The sequence below is a fragment of the Aquarana catesbeiana genome, linkage group LG12 (assembly GCF_042186555.1).
Source record: "Aquarana catesbeiana isolate 2022-GZ linkage group LG12, ASM4218655v1, whole genome shotgun sequence".
Taxonomy (NCBI): Eukaryota; Metazoa; Chordata; class Amphibia; order Anura; family Ranidae; genus Aquarana; species Aquarana catesbeiana.
This window is the reverse complement of record NC_133335.1, coordinates 47462256-47479278: the sequence shown is the minus strand read 5'-3', so window position 1 is coordinate 47479278 and position 17023 is coordinate 47462256. Positions and strand designations below refer to the sequence as shown.

Here is a 17023-nt window from a genome sequence, read left to right as displayed (position 1 = left end):
CCTGTGGGGAACCTTTCCGATCACCACCTCTGATCGACCCTCCGCCACTAAACCACCACTAACTCCTATCCCAAACAGGCTGCTAAGGTTCCTTCTCCCCATGTATTGGCTGTGCTTTGTGTCTCAGAGAGTCTCACTTCACATGCTATTTGTCTTCCCTAAACACATTTCTGAAACGTATCTTGCTTTTTATGTTTCATTATCGAACGCAAAAAGTTATTTTACAGTTAACCAGTACAATGAATGCCTGAGGTATGGTCCATAAACATGGTAGAAGTACATCCAAAAGTTATGGCAAAGTTTCAAAAGTATGGCTACTAACCCACTTGTCCCATTATTTGGGGATGATATGGTGCTGTACAGTAACAAATGTTGCTACCCTTGAAGAGGAACACCTCCTGGTGTCTTTACTACATGTCTTCTTCACTGGTAAGATCCTCTATTCAGCTCTACCTCCATCTTGAATATCATATGGGTGATCTTTTCATACAAGGCAGAGCCTACAATACATACCCGCTGGGGTGGGACCAACTAACAGGACATTAGCCTCCTGTTAATGGCCAAACCCTTCATTGGGCAGACTGGTAGTGCAAAGGAAGAGAGGGTTGTGTCTGACCAGAAAGAGAGGGGTGTCTGACCCAGGCTGCTAGATTACAGAGTAAAATAGGCAGTGTGGTCAATCTGTGGTGTCTATAAGTCGCTTCCTTCCACCCTAGGCGTTTCAGGACCTATTCTAGTGGAGGCTAAAATATAACAATATGGTTTTTATTTTACAGAAATCATCATCAGTGCTCCAAACTTTGAAAACAAAGGATTGGTTAGTACAGTAAATTATTGCTACTATGACTTCTTACAGGATAAAGCAATGTCGAAGACTTGAATGCTAAATGCAATAGGTCATGTATGAATTAAAGCTCAAACTTTTTTTTAGTTTTGTACCGAGAAGGTAAGGGTTAGAATCTCTCTGTTATTGTGGTGTGTGTCCCCATTGACAGAATTTTATCTCACTTCCTGTCCTTCCTGACAGCGCATGACAAGTACAGGCAACTATGAAATGTCCCTCGCTCTGGAACAGAGACAGCAACACCTTTCTATATTAATGTGGGCAAGGATTGGATTGTCAGGATTTTATTGCTCTCAGAGTCTTTCTGTTCCAATGCCAAATGCACCACAATCAATTTTTCTCATGGGATCACCGGGATAGGGATACAAATTGGGCATGAGTTCTGTCCCTTACTTACTCTGTTGAAAATTAAAGGAAAGGTTTTGACTGGAGTTATGTTTTTCATCTATTCATTTCTTTGCATCAATTTTTTTACTTGTTTTACAAGAACATATGAAACTTCTCTCACAAGATTATTAATGGTTTATCAATTCATCTGTCTGTGTTACTCATTTAGTGTCACCAAAATGATTGCTTTCCTAGCTGCCTTGTCTGTCATTCACTAAAATACTTTTTTTTTTTTTTTACAATTTTTGGCACAAAAGTCTCAAATCTTTTTTCAACTTGTGCACCATGTTGGTTATTTGGTAGACATGTGCGCCGTCAATATTCGTTTAGTTTAGTTCTAGAATTAATTTGTATTTTGTAATTCATTAATTTAAATTCGTACGAAATACGAATTTTCGTTAGGTTCGTTAACTTTTCGGAACAATTACGAATGTTCGTTATGATGAATTTATCATTTTGAGGGGCTCCCACCATCCCTGTGCTGACTTCCTGGGCTTTTAACTTTTAGGTTCGTTAACTTTTCGGAACAATTAAGAATGTTCGTTAGGAATTTGGATCCGAAATTCCTATACGAAATTTCATATTTCGTACAAATTTCGCATAGCAATTCTTATTTTGGATCCTCACGAATTTTCGATTCGTACAAAACTAATCGTACATGTCTATTATTTGGCACATGTCAAGTGTGCCAAAAAAGTGTGAGAAACACAATAGTTTATCGGGCCCTATGTCTTTATGGAGCAAATTAACAAAAGCAGTAAAGAAAAACTTTTTACAACCTGTTCATGCCTAATATTATACTGATGCAAAAAACTGCCTCTTCTCCTTGACACAATTCCTTCAACCTCAACTCAGTTCTTATCTCTTCCAGGTTGAAATATACAGTGGTCCAATTACACTTTTCAGAATCCTAGGAAATCAGGTGGGTTTATCTGTATCATTGTCAGGATAGGAAGTGACAGGAAACCTCTCCAATAGGGACAAGAGGGAAAGCTAAAACATTTTTAGTAGGGTGAGAAGGGTTAGAACTTCTGACAATAATAAATAAAAGGAGTAAATGGCAGGACTTTATATAAGCACACGGGAGCAGTAATAATTGAAGAAAAATGAGCTTTTAATGAATTCAGATTATCATAAAGTTTTTATATTCAAATAATTCAATGCATTTTGCTATATATAACCATTTGTATAACTTTACAATTCATTGAAGCCAGAAAAATATACATAAATACATATTCCATCAAGGAATCAATACATGATATGAAATGTAAAAAACATTTAGAACATGATTAGATTGATAAATATGCAGGATAGAAGATCAAAAATAAAATTTATAAATATATAGCAAAATGCATTGAATTATTTGAATATAAAAACTTTATGATAATCTGAATTCATTAAAAGCTAATTTTTCTTCAATTATTACTGCTCCCGTGTGCTTATATAAAGTCCCGCCGTTTGCTCCTTTTATTTATTATTTAATATTATCTAATTGGGATGGAGGGGGGGGACTTGAGCGGCCCCCCTATACCTCACTCAAAGTCCCACTAATGCTTTCTCCTTATACACAACTTCTGACAATGTTTTTATTGCTGTTCATGTCTTTAAAGCTGAACTGCGGGATTAGCAAATACTGTTGAAATACAAGAGCCATGTGTACTAAAATCTTGGTGTACTTTGTGTATTTCTTCCAGATCTGTGCAGTGACCCAGTGTGAAACTTTGCCTTTGTGTATTAACCACTTCATGCCCACGCTATAGCTGAAAAATGGCTGCAGCGTGGCTCTCTTGTTCTGGGAAGGCGCCCATGGACATCCTCCTAGAACTGCGCTCCCTGGATCACGCATCTGGCATGATATGTGATCAGCTGTGTCCAATCAAAGCTGATCACATGTAACCTTCTTGCCAGATATCGGCATTCCTTTCCTCACACGCTGTCCCAACGTGAGGAGAGGAGAACCGGTAACTGGCAAGTGTGAGAGGGGACATTTACATACCTCCCAATGTTTTCAGATGGGAATGAAGGACACCTATTAGCATTACCCTGCTATGCCCCCTTAAAGGAGAATTATACAAAAAAAAAGATTCATTAAACCCACAAGTGCTTTTTTTTTTATCACGTACCACTCCTTTATAATGGTTTTTGAAATTTACGAATGCAGAAATTTAGAAATCAGATGAAAGGTTTAGCACTGGGAAACACTTTTTGAAAGATAAAAAGTGCATTTTATATACAACTATACAGATCAGAAAAAAATGAGGGACAAATGAGGAGGAAAGAGGGACAGAGGGATTTTGTTCAAAATCAGGGACAGTCCCTCGAAATCAGGGACAATTGGGAGCTATGGACATTTACACACATAATCAAGGCACTGATCATCAGTGCTCTGACTGTCAGTGCAGCCTCATTAATGCCAATCAGTGCCCATCAGTGCTGCCTATTGGTGCCCATCAGTGCAGCCTCATCAGCACACATCAGTAAAGGAGAAAAATTACTTATTTGCAAAATGTTATAACAGAAACTAAGAAAAGCATTTTTTTTTTTTAATTTGCAGTGTTTTTCATTTGTTTAGCAAAAAATGAAAAACAACTAGTGGTGATTAAATGCCACCAAAAGAAATCTCTATCTGTTTAAAAAATTATAAAAATGTCATATATGCACAGTGTTGCATGACCGCTCAATTGTCATTCAAATTGCGACAGCACTGAAAGCTGTATTGAAGTGGTTAAAGAACACTCAGTGCTGCTCTCTCTCCTGGTGCAGGGTGACTGGTCTTGTCTTTGCCCCCTCCTGTAGTTTTCCGCAGGCAGCCTGTAGAAGGTGGGCCTGCTGGGCCCCTGTCACAGCCCTTCTCTTTGTAGGTGATGTACAGTACAATGATGATGTCACCACTACTTTTAAAAGGTAATAGCTGGGTTTTCAAAGGTATTTCAGTTCACACAAAGTGATTTTATATCCCTTTGTGGCTACTGAGGAATGTACTGATATTATATGGTTCAAACAAATATATTGTATTTCTATATTGAGGAATCTATTTGAATGCAAATCTTTGTACCTGGAGTTCAGATTTGCACCCTGCTCTTCTTGCACAGGTGTCACGGGGATAGGAAGTGGGGAAAAGTCTCTCCAATAGGGGTCATAAATAGAAATAAAACGCTGTCAGAAATAGTAATATTATTCTGCAAAAAAAATCAATAAGTAATTTGTGTACAGTAAATTCAGGAGCAGTAATACATAGGGAACTGGGAGAAAAAAAAAAACATTTTAAATTGTAAAAAGAAAAACTGTAAATGGCACATTGTAATGAACATCCTCTATGCATTATGCTTTTTCTGAATAGCATCGAATGTGTGTTTTCCTCTTTTTTTCAGATTGCTGCATATTTTGGTCACTCAGTGGCTGTTGCAGACATCAATGGTGATAAGTGAGTGTTCAAATCAAGAATATGGTTGTACTAATAGATTCTTCAGGTTAAATGAAGAGTCCTCTAGTGCTTGTTTTGGGGTACTGCAGTCATAGTATAATTATCTTTGTATTGTTACTGTATATGGTTGGCAATATTTGTAAAGGAAATCTGTTGGTGCAGTCACTGTTTTAGTTAGGATGGGTTTCACAGTGTATGTTACATGGACACACTGGCAGATTAGCAATGGGCATCTTTTTATAGGTGTTCTCGGCATTGGTATCAATTTTACAAGAGGCTACCTTTAATGTCTATTTCCCCTTAGCAATTCATACATCTGGTAGGCTGAAAGTAGTTAAAGTGCATGTGCAGCCAAAAAAGTATATTGTATGGGGAAAGATTAGACCCCCCTGTCAGGTTTTTACTCCTATCCAGGGCTTCATCATGAGGGATTTATCCTCATTTGCAGTCCTGCTGACAAAGTTTTACCATACAGGAGGAAAGAGAAAATCAGCAACAGCAACGCACACAGAAATAAAATTGGTTTGCTTTAAGAAGAGAAGGGGAGGGCTAGATCCCCTGTCAAATTTTTATTTTTGGGTACATGCATAAGAGGTGCTGGATCTCCTATTGATAATATCCAGATTTAAGAATGACTATTTCATTGATTAGCCACTTTGGTGAGGCTGCTCACATGTACCAGAGCACCCCCAACAAACGACTAGGGGGTTCTGAGGGAAATTTAAAGGTGTAATAAGCAGTAAGGGCATCACAACTGGTCATAGAGTCCAGAATAGGTTTTAATTAAAGAATTGATTAAAACAAAAACAAAAAAAAAGTAACCAATGAATTTCTCAGAATTTATATATGTGACCTCAAAATGTACTGAGCTCAATCGGATATTTATAATACCTTTAAATATAGAACTGGATAATGCCGCTTGCAGGTTGTTCAATACAGAGCTCTCTTTTTCTGCCAATTATTTGGTAAAAAAAAAATTCTGCCAGTAATACCTTATACAGCCCACTTCCTGTTTCTTGTCTGGTAAAAAGCCTAGGCTTACGACATCATGCACAGCTCTCTCTCACTCTCGTGAGAGTTTGCTAAGAAGGGATGGGGGATGAGTCATAAAAGGGCCAATGAGAGCTGCAGAGCTGGAGGTATGCCTCTGTATGTCTGTGTAAATCCAGAAGTGAACAGACAAAAGCTTCTGCTGCCCACAGTTAAAATGATTGCAGCCAAACTCAGTGGAGGGAGATTTCTGCAGCATATTTGGCAAGTACAGAATCACAGTATATGTAAAATAATATGCAAAGTGATTGGAGGGAAGCTTCCGAATGGCAAAAATGTTTTTATTACAAATTATGTGAGCAGACTGCAGTTCCTCTTTAGGGATTTAGATAAGATCTGCAAATAGTGGACCAAAGTCCGTCCTGAGATGTGTGCAAACCTTGTCACCAACTAAAAGAAACATCATACCTCTGTGCTTACCAACAACGTTTTTTCCACCAAGTACTAAGTCAGGTTTTGCTTGGGGATCAAATACTTATTTTACTCACTGAGCTGCAACTCCATTTATAACATTTTTATCATGTTTTTTTTCTAGATTTTTGGTTTATATTCTGTCTCTATCATTTAAAATACACCTATGATAAAAATGATAGACCCTTCATTTCTTTGTAAGTGGGCAAACGTACAAAATCTGCAGGGTATTAAATAATTATTTTCCCCACTGTATATTTACTAAAACTATTGCATTTCCATGTTCTGTGTACTGTGGGAGACCAGATATAATGAATGCAGGGTCCTGGGTTTAGTAAAATGATCAGGCTTCATGTTTGGCGTGCCTTTGCTATTTGTAAGTGAATGCGAACTAGAGACTAATTAGAGCTTAGTGTATCAAGAGATGCATAGTTTATAATTGGATAGTCACATTTGTATTACAGCCTTTATGTATATTTTATTCAGCCTTGATGATTTGCTGGTGGGAGCTCCTCTTTTCATTGAGCGCAAGGCAGGCGGAAAGCTCCTGGAAGTTGGACAAGTCTACGTTTATAAACAGAACGGCCTCACAATTCTTGACAAAGACCCTCAGATCCTTAGCGGGACATATGTATATGGGCAGTTTGGTGCATCCATTGCTCCACTGGGAGACCTGGATCAAGATGGATACAATGGTATGAGAGGAGGCATTTCCATGTGACTACCAAATCATCTAATTGCTATATACAATGTTTAGTAGTGTAACCATAGGAACAAGTCTGTGTAGTACCTTCATGATCTGATGTACTCAAAGAGGTCCCCATATCTTTAGTCCACTTTTCTTATGATAAATGATCTAACGCAATTGTAGCTCCTTTTATAATAATTTATAATAAATTTACCAACCTGGCTAGCCCAATGTAGTAGACTCCTCTACTTAGAAATACAGAAAAGAGTGCCAGATCAAAACCAGATAAAAGAGTTTAAGATAAAGTCAATTGTTGGTTAAAAAAAAAACAAGTTTCAGGTGGCAACACCACTCACCTTTATCAGGGCCCAAGAGTTGGAACCAGCATTGAACTCTGGAGTACATGGAGTAACAACCTGACAGCAGGTGCTGAGCAGCAATGGAGGCCCCATCTGAGTCCATCAAGGTTTTATCCTGCATTGAGCCCTGATGAAAATGGAAGTGATATTGCCCCTGAAACACGTTGACAATTTGTTTTATATAATTTTTTTTACCAACAATTAAAATTATTTTGGACTCTTTTATCTAGTTTTAGCCTGGCATTCCTTTCTGTATTTCTATGGTTTGAGCTACTGGGATCCCATCAAGAGAAGCCTTGCTGTGTGGAAGCCGCCTTGCCAGAGCTATTGAGCTTGTTTGAAGTTTTCCTTCATCTGATTACATGCGTAAATCTAAAAGTTCCCAGCACCTATTCAATTATGTTGTTCTCTAGACTCCTCTCCTGTCAGTCATAAAAATTATCTTATCAGAATCCTTTCTCTTTTCCTCATGAAAAGCCTGAAGCATTCCAGTGTCAAAGCTGAAGTTACAGGTTCTACGTTAATCTGTACATTTATTCTGCTGGTGGGCTACAAGATATTTCATTTTTGATTTCCCGTTTTGTGAAACATGATGTACTCAAATTCACTCACTAACAGATTGTCTTTTTCTAGATGTGGCTGTAGGCTCTCCTTTTGGAGGACAGTCTGGAGCAGGCTGTGTATACATATACAAGGGTGATAGGACCGGTTTGTCAACACAGCCATCGCAGATTCTGGAGGGCCAACCAGAGAACTCATTCAGATTTGGCTTTTCTCTGAGAGGAGGGGAGGACATTGATCAGAATGGATATCCAGGTAATAAGCTGTAGCTAAGCAGAAATACAACCCAATCCTGTCTTCTTTTATTCAAAAGGGTTCAGCTTTGTACTCTTAAATAACTATGTGATTGAAAATATAAAGTCATTTAGAGCCAATGGCTAAAGTTACCAGAGCGTGGGTTTATCTGGTGTTGTATATGTTCCCTGATTTCATTTCTTCTTAGTGGCACTTTCCATAGTCTACAAATGAGATTAGAAAAGGCAGGGTGTATGGTGGGCTAGATTTCATGGAATAATGTCAATCCCGATATGCATTATACCTCCTTGTATACCCACTGCAGATTAGTTGAGTGCATCACTAAGAAAAAAGTGTCATAGAATGCAAATAATGCCAGCTAGACCCTACACGTAAGCCAGTTTCTGCAAAAAAAAATTACTTCAGCTCAGGGGAGGACTGACTTGGGCCGGGGGGACGGGACGGGACAGGAGGACATTTTCAGAGAGCTGCAACCATCTTGTTTGGCTTCTTTTACAATGGACCCCTTACCATCCCCTTTTTTAGCATATATATGTGAAAAAGTGTGTTACAATGAACCATGTTCTCACAGTAAGCTCCCAGCTTTCATCGTGGCCCCAATCATTGTGGCACCATGAAATGTTAAGTTTGACGCACTTTCTTTAGCTCACATGGAAGCTGGACCTGGAGGAAATAAATTAACAGAGGAGCTACATGACTGAGGGAGGAATATTCCCAGGAAAGAGTGAAATGTAACGAGAAGGTGCAAACAAATAGATCATTAATTGGAGTTCCATGGTCACATGGGTAGGAACTGTTGATTGCTGGGATGTCATTGCAAAAAACTGAAAGAGAAGTTGGCGGGTGTTCCATCCTCATTTTCTTGTACTCCCTCATTTTTTTTACTAAAAGGACTAGGGATGCTCTTCTGAACCCATGTGGCTGAGCCCGCCAGGAAGCTGTCATCTGTATACAAGAAAAAGAACCGCTGCTCCAGGTGTATAGAGATATAGCTGATTGGAGTATCTTGCAGAGTGCTAGCCCCGGCCCGTCTCCGTGGGAAACTTGGAAAGAAGAAAGAAATGGCTGCACATCCAGAACTTCCAATTGCCTTTTATTTTGTTTCACAAAGATAACACCAAAGACACCAAACTGTGGTCACGTAGACGCGTTTCACACATACATGTTGTGCTTAATCATTACTCATGATTAAGCACAACATGTATGTGTAAAACGCGTCTACGTGACCACAGTTTGGTGTCTTTGGTGTTATCTTTGTGAAACAAAATAAAATGCAATTGGAAGTTATGGATGTGCAGCCATTTCTTTCTTCTTTCCAAGCTGTCATCTGTAATGGGCCAATCATCTGCATTCCTCGCCCCTCGTTTGCACATGTACAAGGGGTGCACAAACCTCCTCCTGGCAACATGGTATTTTTAAGACACAGTTTAATGCTGTCACTGGTATTTATGGAATTGTTAATTTTAGTAAATAAAAGGACTGTTGTGGTCAGTTAAAATCTATGTTGAACAGACCAAGGGTTTAGGCCTGGTTCACACCTATGCATTTTTTTGTGTGTTTCCAGTTTTGCAGAAACACACTACAGTCCATTTAACATGGTTTCCTATGGATGTAGTTCAGATCTGTGCATTTTATGAAAAGGGCCAGGGACTTTTTTCTGTTTTTTGGTTCCATAGACTTCAATGGATCAAAAGCGTGTATTGAAAAAAGCAAAATGCACCTGTAATATGCAAACTGCAACCTGCATAGGTGTCAATCAGGCCTTATAGGTCACACAAGGTAGGAATAAATTGACAAATCCATCAGGTGAGTATACTTATGATTAAATAGACAGTTGGTGGTATTTTAATTCAAATGTAAAGTTCTCAGTCGTCCTCTGCTTTAGCCCCACAAAGCTGTCTAAAAGTGTATGCATCCTTTTAAAAAAGCAAAAAATATTCCCAGCTCACTTAACAGCCAGCCTGCAACAAACCAAATTGTCCCTGTCTAACAGTTCACGTTAAAAACAAGGGGTTTAATTTGCACACATATGGAAATATATGCGTAAGCTGCAGTGGCCACATCACGGCACCCCAGAGCACTGCAGTCCTAACTGTATCATTTGGAGAGTCTCCAAAGTTGGAGCACTTATATAATAATGGATAGATTAAGTGAAGGTATGCCTGGAGGGAGCCCAGCCCTCCTTAAAGGTATAGGGATGCACTACGATGTATCCGTTCGTCCCTTTACTCTCATCGTGCTATTGCTGGGTGTCCAGTGCGTCCCTATATCTTTAACCGCCTTCCACCTGCCGTATAGACAAATGGCAGGAGGCCCAGTGTCACCACTGCGTGACCATGATCTTGGTAAAGAGGCGATGATGATGACGTCCTGATTATCAGTGCAACCCCAACAGTGCCCAGCAGTGATGCCAATCTGTGCCTATTAGTGACACCAGTCTGTGCCCATCAGTGATGCCAATTTGTGCCCATCAGTGAGGCTATTCTGTGCCCATCAGTGTTGCAAGTCATTGCTGCCTTTCAGTGCCCATCAGTGCCGCCCATCATTGCCCATAAGTGCCGCCTATCGGTGCCCATCAGTGCCACCTATCAGTGCCCATCCGTGCTGTCTATCAGTGCTCATCAGTGCTGCCTATCAGTGCCCATCAGTGCTACATAATAGTGCCTCCTCATCAGTGCCCTTCAGTGTCGCCTCATCAGTTCCCTTCAGTGCCGCCTCATCAGTGCACATCAGTGAAGGATAAAAATTACTAATTTACAAAATTTTCTGACAGAAACTAAGAAAAACGTTTGGTCTTTTTCATTTTTTTAGCAAAAAATAAAAAACCCAGCGGTGATTAAATACCACCAAAAGACAGCTCTATTTGTGGAATTGTCATTCAAAGTGTGAGATCGCTGAAAATTGGTCCGGGCAGGAAGGGGGTGAAAGTGCCCTGTAGGCAAGTGGTTGAGGGGTGGGCTCCCTCCAGGCATACCTGCCCTTAATCTATCCATTATTATATATGTGATCCAACTTGGGAGACTCTCCAAATTATAAAGTTAAGACTGCGGTACACTGGGGTGCTGTGATGTGGCTGCTGCAGCTTATTCATATATTTGCAAATGTGTGCAAACTAAACCCCTTGCTGATAGCCAGGGTCAATTAGATTTGTTGCATGTTGGCTGGTAAGTTGGAATGGAATTTTTGTTTTTTGACATGCGTCACCCTTACATGTGCTCGTTGTTGCAAAGGTCAGTTATAGGTTGGGGTGTACTATGCATCCTTTTCACCCTACAGCAGCACCCAGTCATCTTAACTGCTTTAACCTCAAAATTTGATTGACTTTTATGATGTTTATTATGTTCTATACCAGCCTAGAGGCAGATGAATTCATTAGCTATAATCCTAGCTATCACCAGCAGTCAGAGAGCTTGCAGGTCTTTGTGAGTCCCTCTGCAATGTAGTGCGAAAATAAAGAGTGTAGCTGCTGACTTTTAATAAACACACACTCACCTATCCCACGATCTAGTAATGTGAACCCTCGGTTCTCTCCCTCTCCTTTTCCCGATGCCGGCATTACAAGTGTGGGCACCCGGCTGTGACAGCTTGCGGCTTTACAGCCGGGTGTGCACTGCACATGCACGAGTCACGCTGCGCCTCCTCAATAGTTGGGCAATCTTCTGGGACCTGTGACATGTTCCAGAAGATTGCAGGGAGGGGGAGAGGAGAACTTCCGCTTGGATTGCCCTGGTGGTCCAAGCGGACATGGTAGCGGGTACCTGTCAAAACTAGGTACCTGCCCCCCCCCCCCCCCCCCAAAAAAAAATGACATGCCAAATGTGGCATAGGACGGGGGGGAGGAATGCTTAAAGCGTGACTTCCCCTTTTGGGTGAAGCTCCGCTTTAAGTAGAAAGGAGAGTCTGGTCCACATACCCCAAAATAATATGTGGTGGATCCAGGCAGATGTGGCTGAGATGAGCTCTCCATCTCTCACCCTTTTACTCTAGCCCTGAGCACAACCAAGCTAAGCATAACAAGGACAATAGTACAGCAAACAAGTACAAAAATATATACTTGCCTAAAGCAAGTAGGATATAATGGGTAACTGTACCGTGTACATATCATTGTATTTTACTTTTCCTTATTTCATAAGCTCATTTTGTTATTTATAGATCTAATTGTTGGAGCATTTGAAGCTGACGCAGTCTATGTGTACAGGTATGAGGACATAAATAGAACAGTAATGCATGACTAATGTGTATTCATTGTTTACTTGCCTAAAATAGAAGTATTATCCCCTATTCAATAGAATACACTATCCTTTAAAACTTTGTCCCGTGTTTCACTGTGGATGGCAGTACGTCCTATGTTTTGCTTGAATATGTACTAATTGGCATTGCTAGGTTTCCAAAAAAGCTGAGACTCTTGTAGATACTTTTGTGCTGGTAGAATACCATGATACAAAGTGGATGACATTGTTTCCTGGCAACCATTTTATGTATTCTCTTACTCTTGTCCTTCCTACTTTTCCTGTCTTTGGCCTCTTACTTGCTGCAATTTTCCTCCATTAGTTATCTGTCCCTTTGCTGAAAGTGTCCCCGAGCAAGAGAAGCAGGTCACTCAAAAGGACCGTGGAAAGTACACTTCCTTGTACCGTCACCACTTTCACCAAAGCTCATACTCCATATTCCTACCCTTACTGTAAAAGTAATCTAATGGTTAGAAATGCTTTTCACTGATATTAAAAGGCCATATTTGGGTCTAATTTACTAAATAAATGAATTGGTCTTGAACAATCCTAATAGGGCGTACACACGGTCGGACTTTGTTCGGACATTCCGACAACAAAATCCTAGGATTTTTTCCGACGGATGTTGGCTCAAACTTGTCTTGCATACACACGGTCACACAAAGTTGTTGGAAAATCCAATCATTCTGAACGCGGTGACGTAAAACACGTACGTCAGGACTATAAACGGGGCAGTGGCCAATAGCTTTCATCTCTTTATTTATTCTGAGCATGCGTGGCACTTTGTCCGTCGGATTTGTGTACACACGATCGGAATTTCCGACAATGGATTTTTGTTGTCGGAAAATTTTATCTTCTGCTCTCCAACTTTGTGTGTCGGAAAATCCGATGGAAAATGTCCGATGGAGCCCACACACGGTCGGAATTTCCGACAACACGCTCCGATCGGACATTTTCCATCGGAAAATCCGACCGTGTGTACGGGCCATAACTGTGGTTGCAGTAAACACTCAAGTTGCAGTAACAGAATTGAAGTTAAAGTTCAGTAAAGCACAACTACCCAGTGGGAAGACAATCCGACCTGGCGCACTCACAGAATGATGCAATGAAGAGTATAACAGCAAATCTAGAATGCACCAACATTGTCTGTCTTAAGGGGCTGAATGTGGCCTGGCCATATCCAACTGGGGAGGGTTCCGGGAAGGATAGCATGCCCCTGCTCTTTCCCTACTCATCTGGAACCTCTCTCTACCATTAATCACTGTCCCTGACAGACAGGTGACCTGTCTCTACATTACCCACACATGAAATGCATGCCAAGCCTGGGAGCCAGGGTCTTAAATAGAAACTGCCTGGCCACGAGATGGCCACCAGATTCACATGGGGTGCCAGCATCCAATCGAATAGCTCCCCCAGTAACCCAGGAAACCATAGAGGAACCATGTTCCTCTTGACTTCTTCTCAATGTCTCGGCTTCTATCCCTTCCCATTTTACTAGAAATGCAACTTTGTTTTGTCTGCTTCCCCATTGGTTAGTGTTCTCACCAATAGCTTATTGTATATACAATGTTTCATCTAATTGCTGCTAATCAATCGCCATTGATTTAAAACAGAAAAAGAAATATACATTTTTGCATGTCCTTTTTGTATCCTTGTTTCAGGGCCCAGCCGGTACTCCTTCTCCAAACTTCTATGAGATTTTTACCGGACTCCCTGAACCCAGATCTGACGCTCTGTGAACTGCCTCCTTTGGGTTATGTCACCTGGTGAGTATGTATGTGGCTACTAAATAAAGACCTAAAAAAGTTACATTAAAGTGGATGTAAACCCAAAATTTTTTTTTATATCATACTGTAGACTATAAGATTTCCTATCATTTGAGCCCAGTCTTACCACACAGAGTTAATCCATCTCTGAGCAATCCTCTTTTATTGTTCAGTGAGACAATTCTTGACAAACTGAGAAAAACTTTGTCAAATCCTCCCCCTTGCTGTGAGTGACAGGTGATTTACATCTCGTGCACTAGCCTAAGAGACATGCAGTATTTTTAAATTCCCTCCCACTCCTTTCTTCAGCAGCTCTGCAAGGATTGGCTGTTCCACACCTCAGCATGATTTGGCATGCTGAAGTCATGTGGTTACTTTCCTGTCTTTCACTGGATGTTAGAGAGCATAGCAGAAGTTCAGTGTTAGAAATACACAGAGAAAATGCATATTGACAAGGGGAGTGTAGAGGTGGGCGGGGAGACTACTGACATCACGACTCCACCCACCGAGCTCCAGACAACAGACCCACCCACAGAATATGCAGTTTTTCGGCTCTCGTAACAGACAGAGGGGAGACATTTGACAGGTAAAGATACATGCAGGAGGCATGTATATCCTTATAGATAACCCCTATGGCAGTAGTTTAGAAAGGAGGACATTGGGTTTACATCGACTTTAAAGAAAAGGGAAAATAAAAATGTAACCTTCTCACCCAGGTGTCTACTATCCTTTTTCCTGGTCGCCTCCTCATGCTTTGTTTATAGCCTCATTGCAGAAATCTTGTCTGGCGCTGTCTGTGCCCTCAATGGGGTTGAACTTGAAAGACCATTTGTTTAATTTGTTTGATTTGTATGTGCGCGGCCCAACAAAGTCAATTGCGAATAAAGAAAATTAATTTAGTTTAATAACATAACGCATTTGGATTTATTTGTTTTATTCGGGTGAGAGCGGCACAGTAGTCTTTGATAATCAGCCGAATATTTTTGCATGAACATTTTTCATTATTATAAAAAATGCACTACATATGAAATGGAAACATATTGCAATAAATACAGTAATGTATAAAAGTGAAATAGGATGACCCCTGCTTACTGTGTTTGGGTTGGATGGAGGTGGATCCATTAGAATCTCTGAATCATAACATAACAAATATATCCAAAATTAAGTTTGTTACATTCGTTACTTTCGGATGCACGTGACACCGGTCGATATCGTCCAATCAGCTACTTCCATTTCTCTTTGTGAGTTGGACTAGCAAGGATCATATAACCAACCTTGTGAAATAGTAAAAGAATAACAGAGCTTCTGAAAATATGAATTGATTCTTGACAATGATTTTAAAAAACCAATCCGAATATCCAAACAAATTCCGAAAAACCAATCATTATAACATGATTATGATGAAACAAAATTTATTTACTTAACGAATTAAACCGAATATATGTAAACATGGAGAGGAGGCTAGAGGGATTTTAACGGTGCAATTTTTTCTTTGTTAAAAAGCAGTTTATTGTTTACAAACAATTAAAAAGAGCATAAGTGTATATATTACAACAGACAAAATTTCTTTCTTTCTGTTCAGACAGTATAAAATACAATACACAGTATGGTCACCTTAGTGGCAGTGTTGGGGTGAAGCGGAGGGGCTATATTCGCCGTGGAAGGTGCTGTAGACATGATAGTGTGGGTGGCCGTCGGCTGTGGGCCACGTGAAATTTGTGACAAGGAGTGAAGTGTGCCGGAAGTGCGAGGTGGTGCCGCTTTAGAGTAATTGGGCTGTGATCGACGAGGTGCTGGGGTGTCCGCTTGGTTTTTAAGAGACTCCAAGGATGCAGTATCAGAATTGCTTTTACGTCTTTTTGGCAGTCTGTCTCCAGACAGATCGCGATATACCGTCGATTGGCTAGATGATAGGGAAGAAGAAGATGATAAGTTAGTTTCATTGTCATTTCTCGTATTGCGTTGGCTAGTAGACCTATATGATCTCGTATTAGTATTTCGTGTCCATTTATAGGCTGACCCATTTGAGTAGGCATTACTATCTCGTGCAAACTTGTTTTCCTTTGTACGGATAATGTCTAAAGTATATCTCTCCAAATGGATTTTCAAATCATTTTCTTTTTTCTTAAATTTAGCATTATTAAGTATGGATTTGTGATCAGTATACCATTGTGCAATAGATTCATCTAGGGTGATGAGTTCTTGTTCATATTGGATACACAATAGATTCATCATCCCAAAAGAACAAGTTTGCAAATTATCCTCCCATTTAGATTTTAATAAATCGTCAGCCTTACGTACATTGGGGAAGATTTGGATTCTTAAACCCCAAGGGACAATTTTATTGTCAATGTATTTATTGAAGTATTTCTTATGCCAAAAAATTCTGGCTTTGCGTTCCAAAAGACGTTGGAGTCTTAAAACAACTTGTTCAAGATCTTTCTCACTCATTTCTCCCGAACTGTGGGATTGCTGGATCTTATCCATAAGGCCCAACCAGGCCTCCCCACTGAAAGCTGCCATGGAGAAAGGAAGAGGGGGAAAAAAAAAAAAAAAAAAGTGAAAATTATCTCTCAAAAACAAATATAGATAATGAAGCAAAACATTGTTATGGTATGAATATACAGTAAATTATTTTTGTTGTGTTACCCACATCGGAACCTGACAAAGCTGTGTATTAAAACACTATAATTGGATGGATGTAAGTTTAGATTCCGAAAGTGGGAAAAACACCCTCACGTAAAGGCACCACATCCCTAAATCAAGATATATGTAAACATGGAGAGGAGGCTAGAGGGATTTTAACGGTGCAATTTTTTCTTTGTTAAAAAGCAGTTTATTGTTTACAAACAATTAAAAAGAGCATAAGTGTATATATTACAACAGACAAAATTTTACTGGGTCATTTTGGGGGTAAGCCATCTTTTGACTCTTCAGAGCGACAATGCGTTTTGCATATATCTTTATAGTCATTACAGTGATAACATCAAATATTATGTCTGTATGTATGTAAAAACTTTTTTCTCTTATTTTTGTAGAATTGCTAAAA

The 17023-nt window shown here is 39.9% G+C and overlaps 1 protein-coding gene across 1 annotated transcript in view; it reads left to right on the top strand.

Moving 5' to 3' along the window:
- The window catches only part of LOC141114175 (integrin alpha-IIb-like), an 84978-nt gene that overhangs the window by 22992 nt on the left and 44963 nt on the right, over positions 1-17023 (top strand). The window contains exons 9-15 of the mRNA XM_073607708.1: positions 777-817; positions 2103-2153; positions 4603-4655; positions 6603-6811; positions 7797-7979; positions 12132-12177; positions 13870-13974. Coding sequence (XP_073463809.1) covers positions 777-817; positions 2103-2153; positions 4603-4655; positions 6603-6811; positions 7797-7979; positions 12132-12177; positions 13870-13974 — 688 coding nt within the window. The remainder of the gene's footprint in view (positions 1-776; positions 818-2102; positions 2154-4602; positions 4656-6602; positions 6812-7796; positions 7980-12131; positions 12178-13869; positions 13975-17023) is intronic.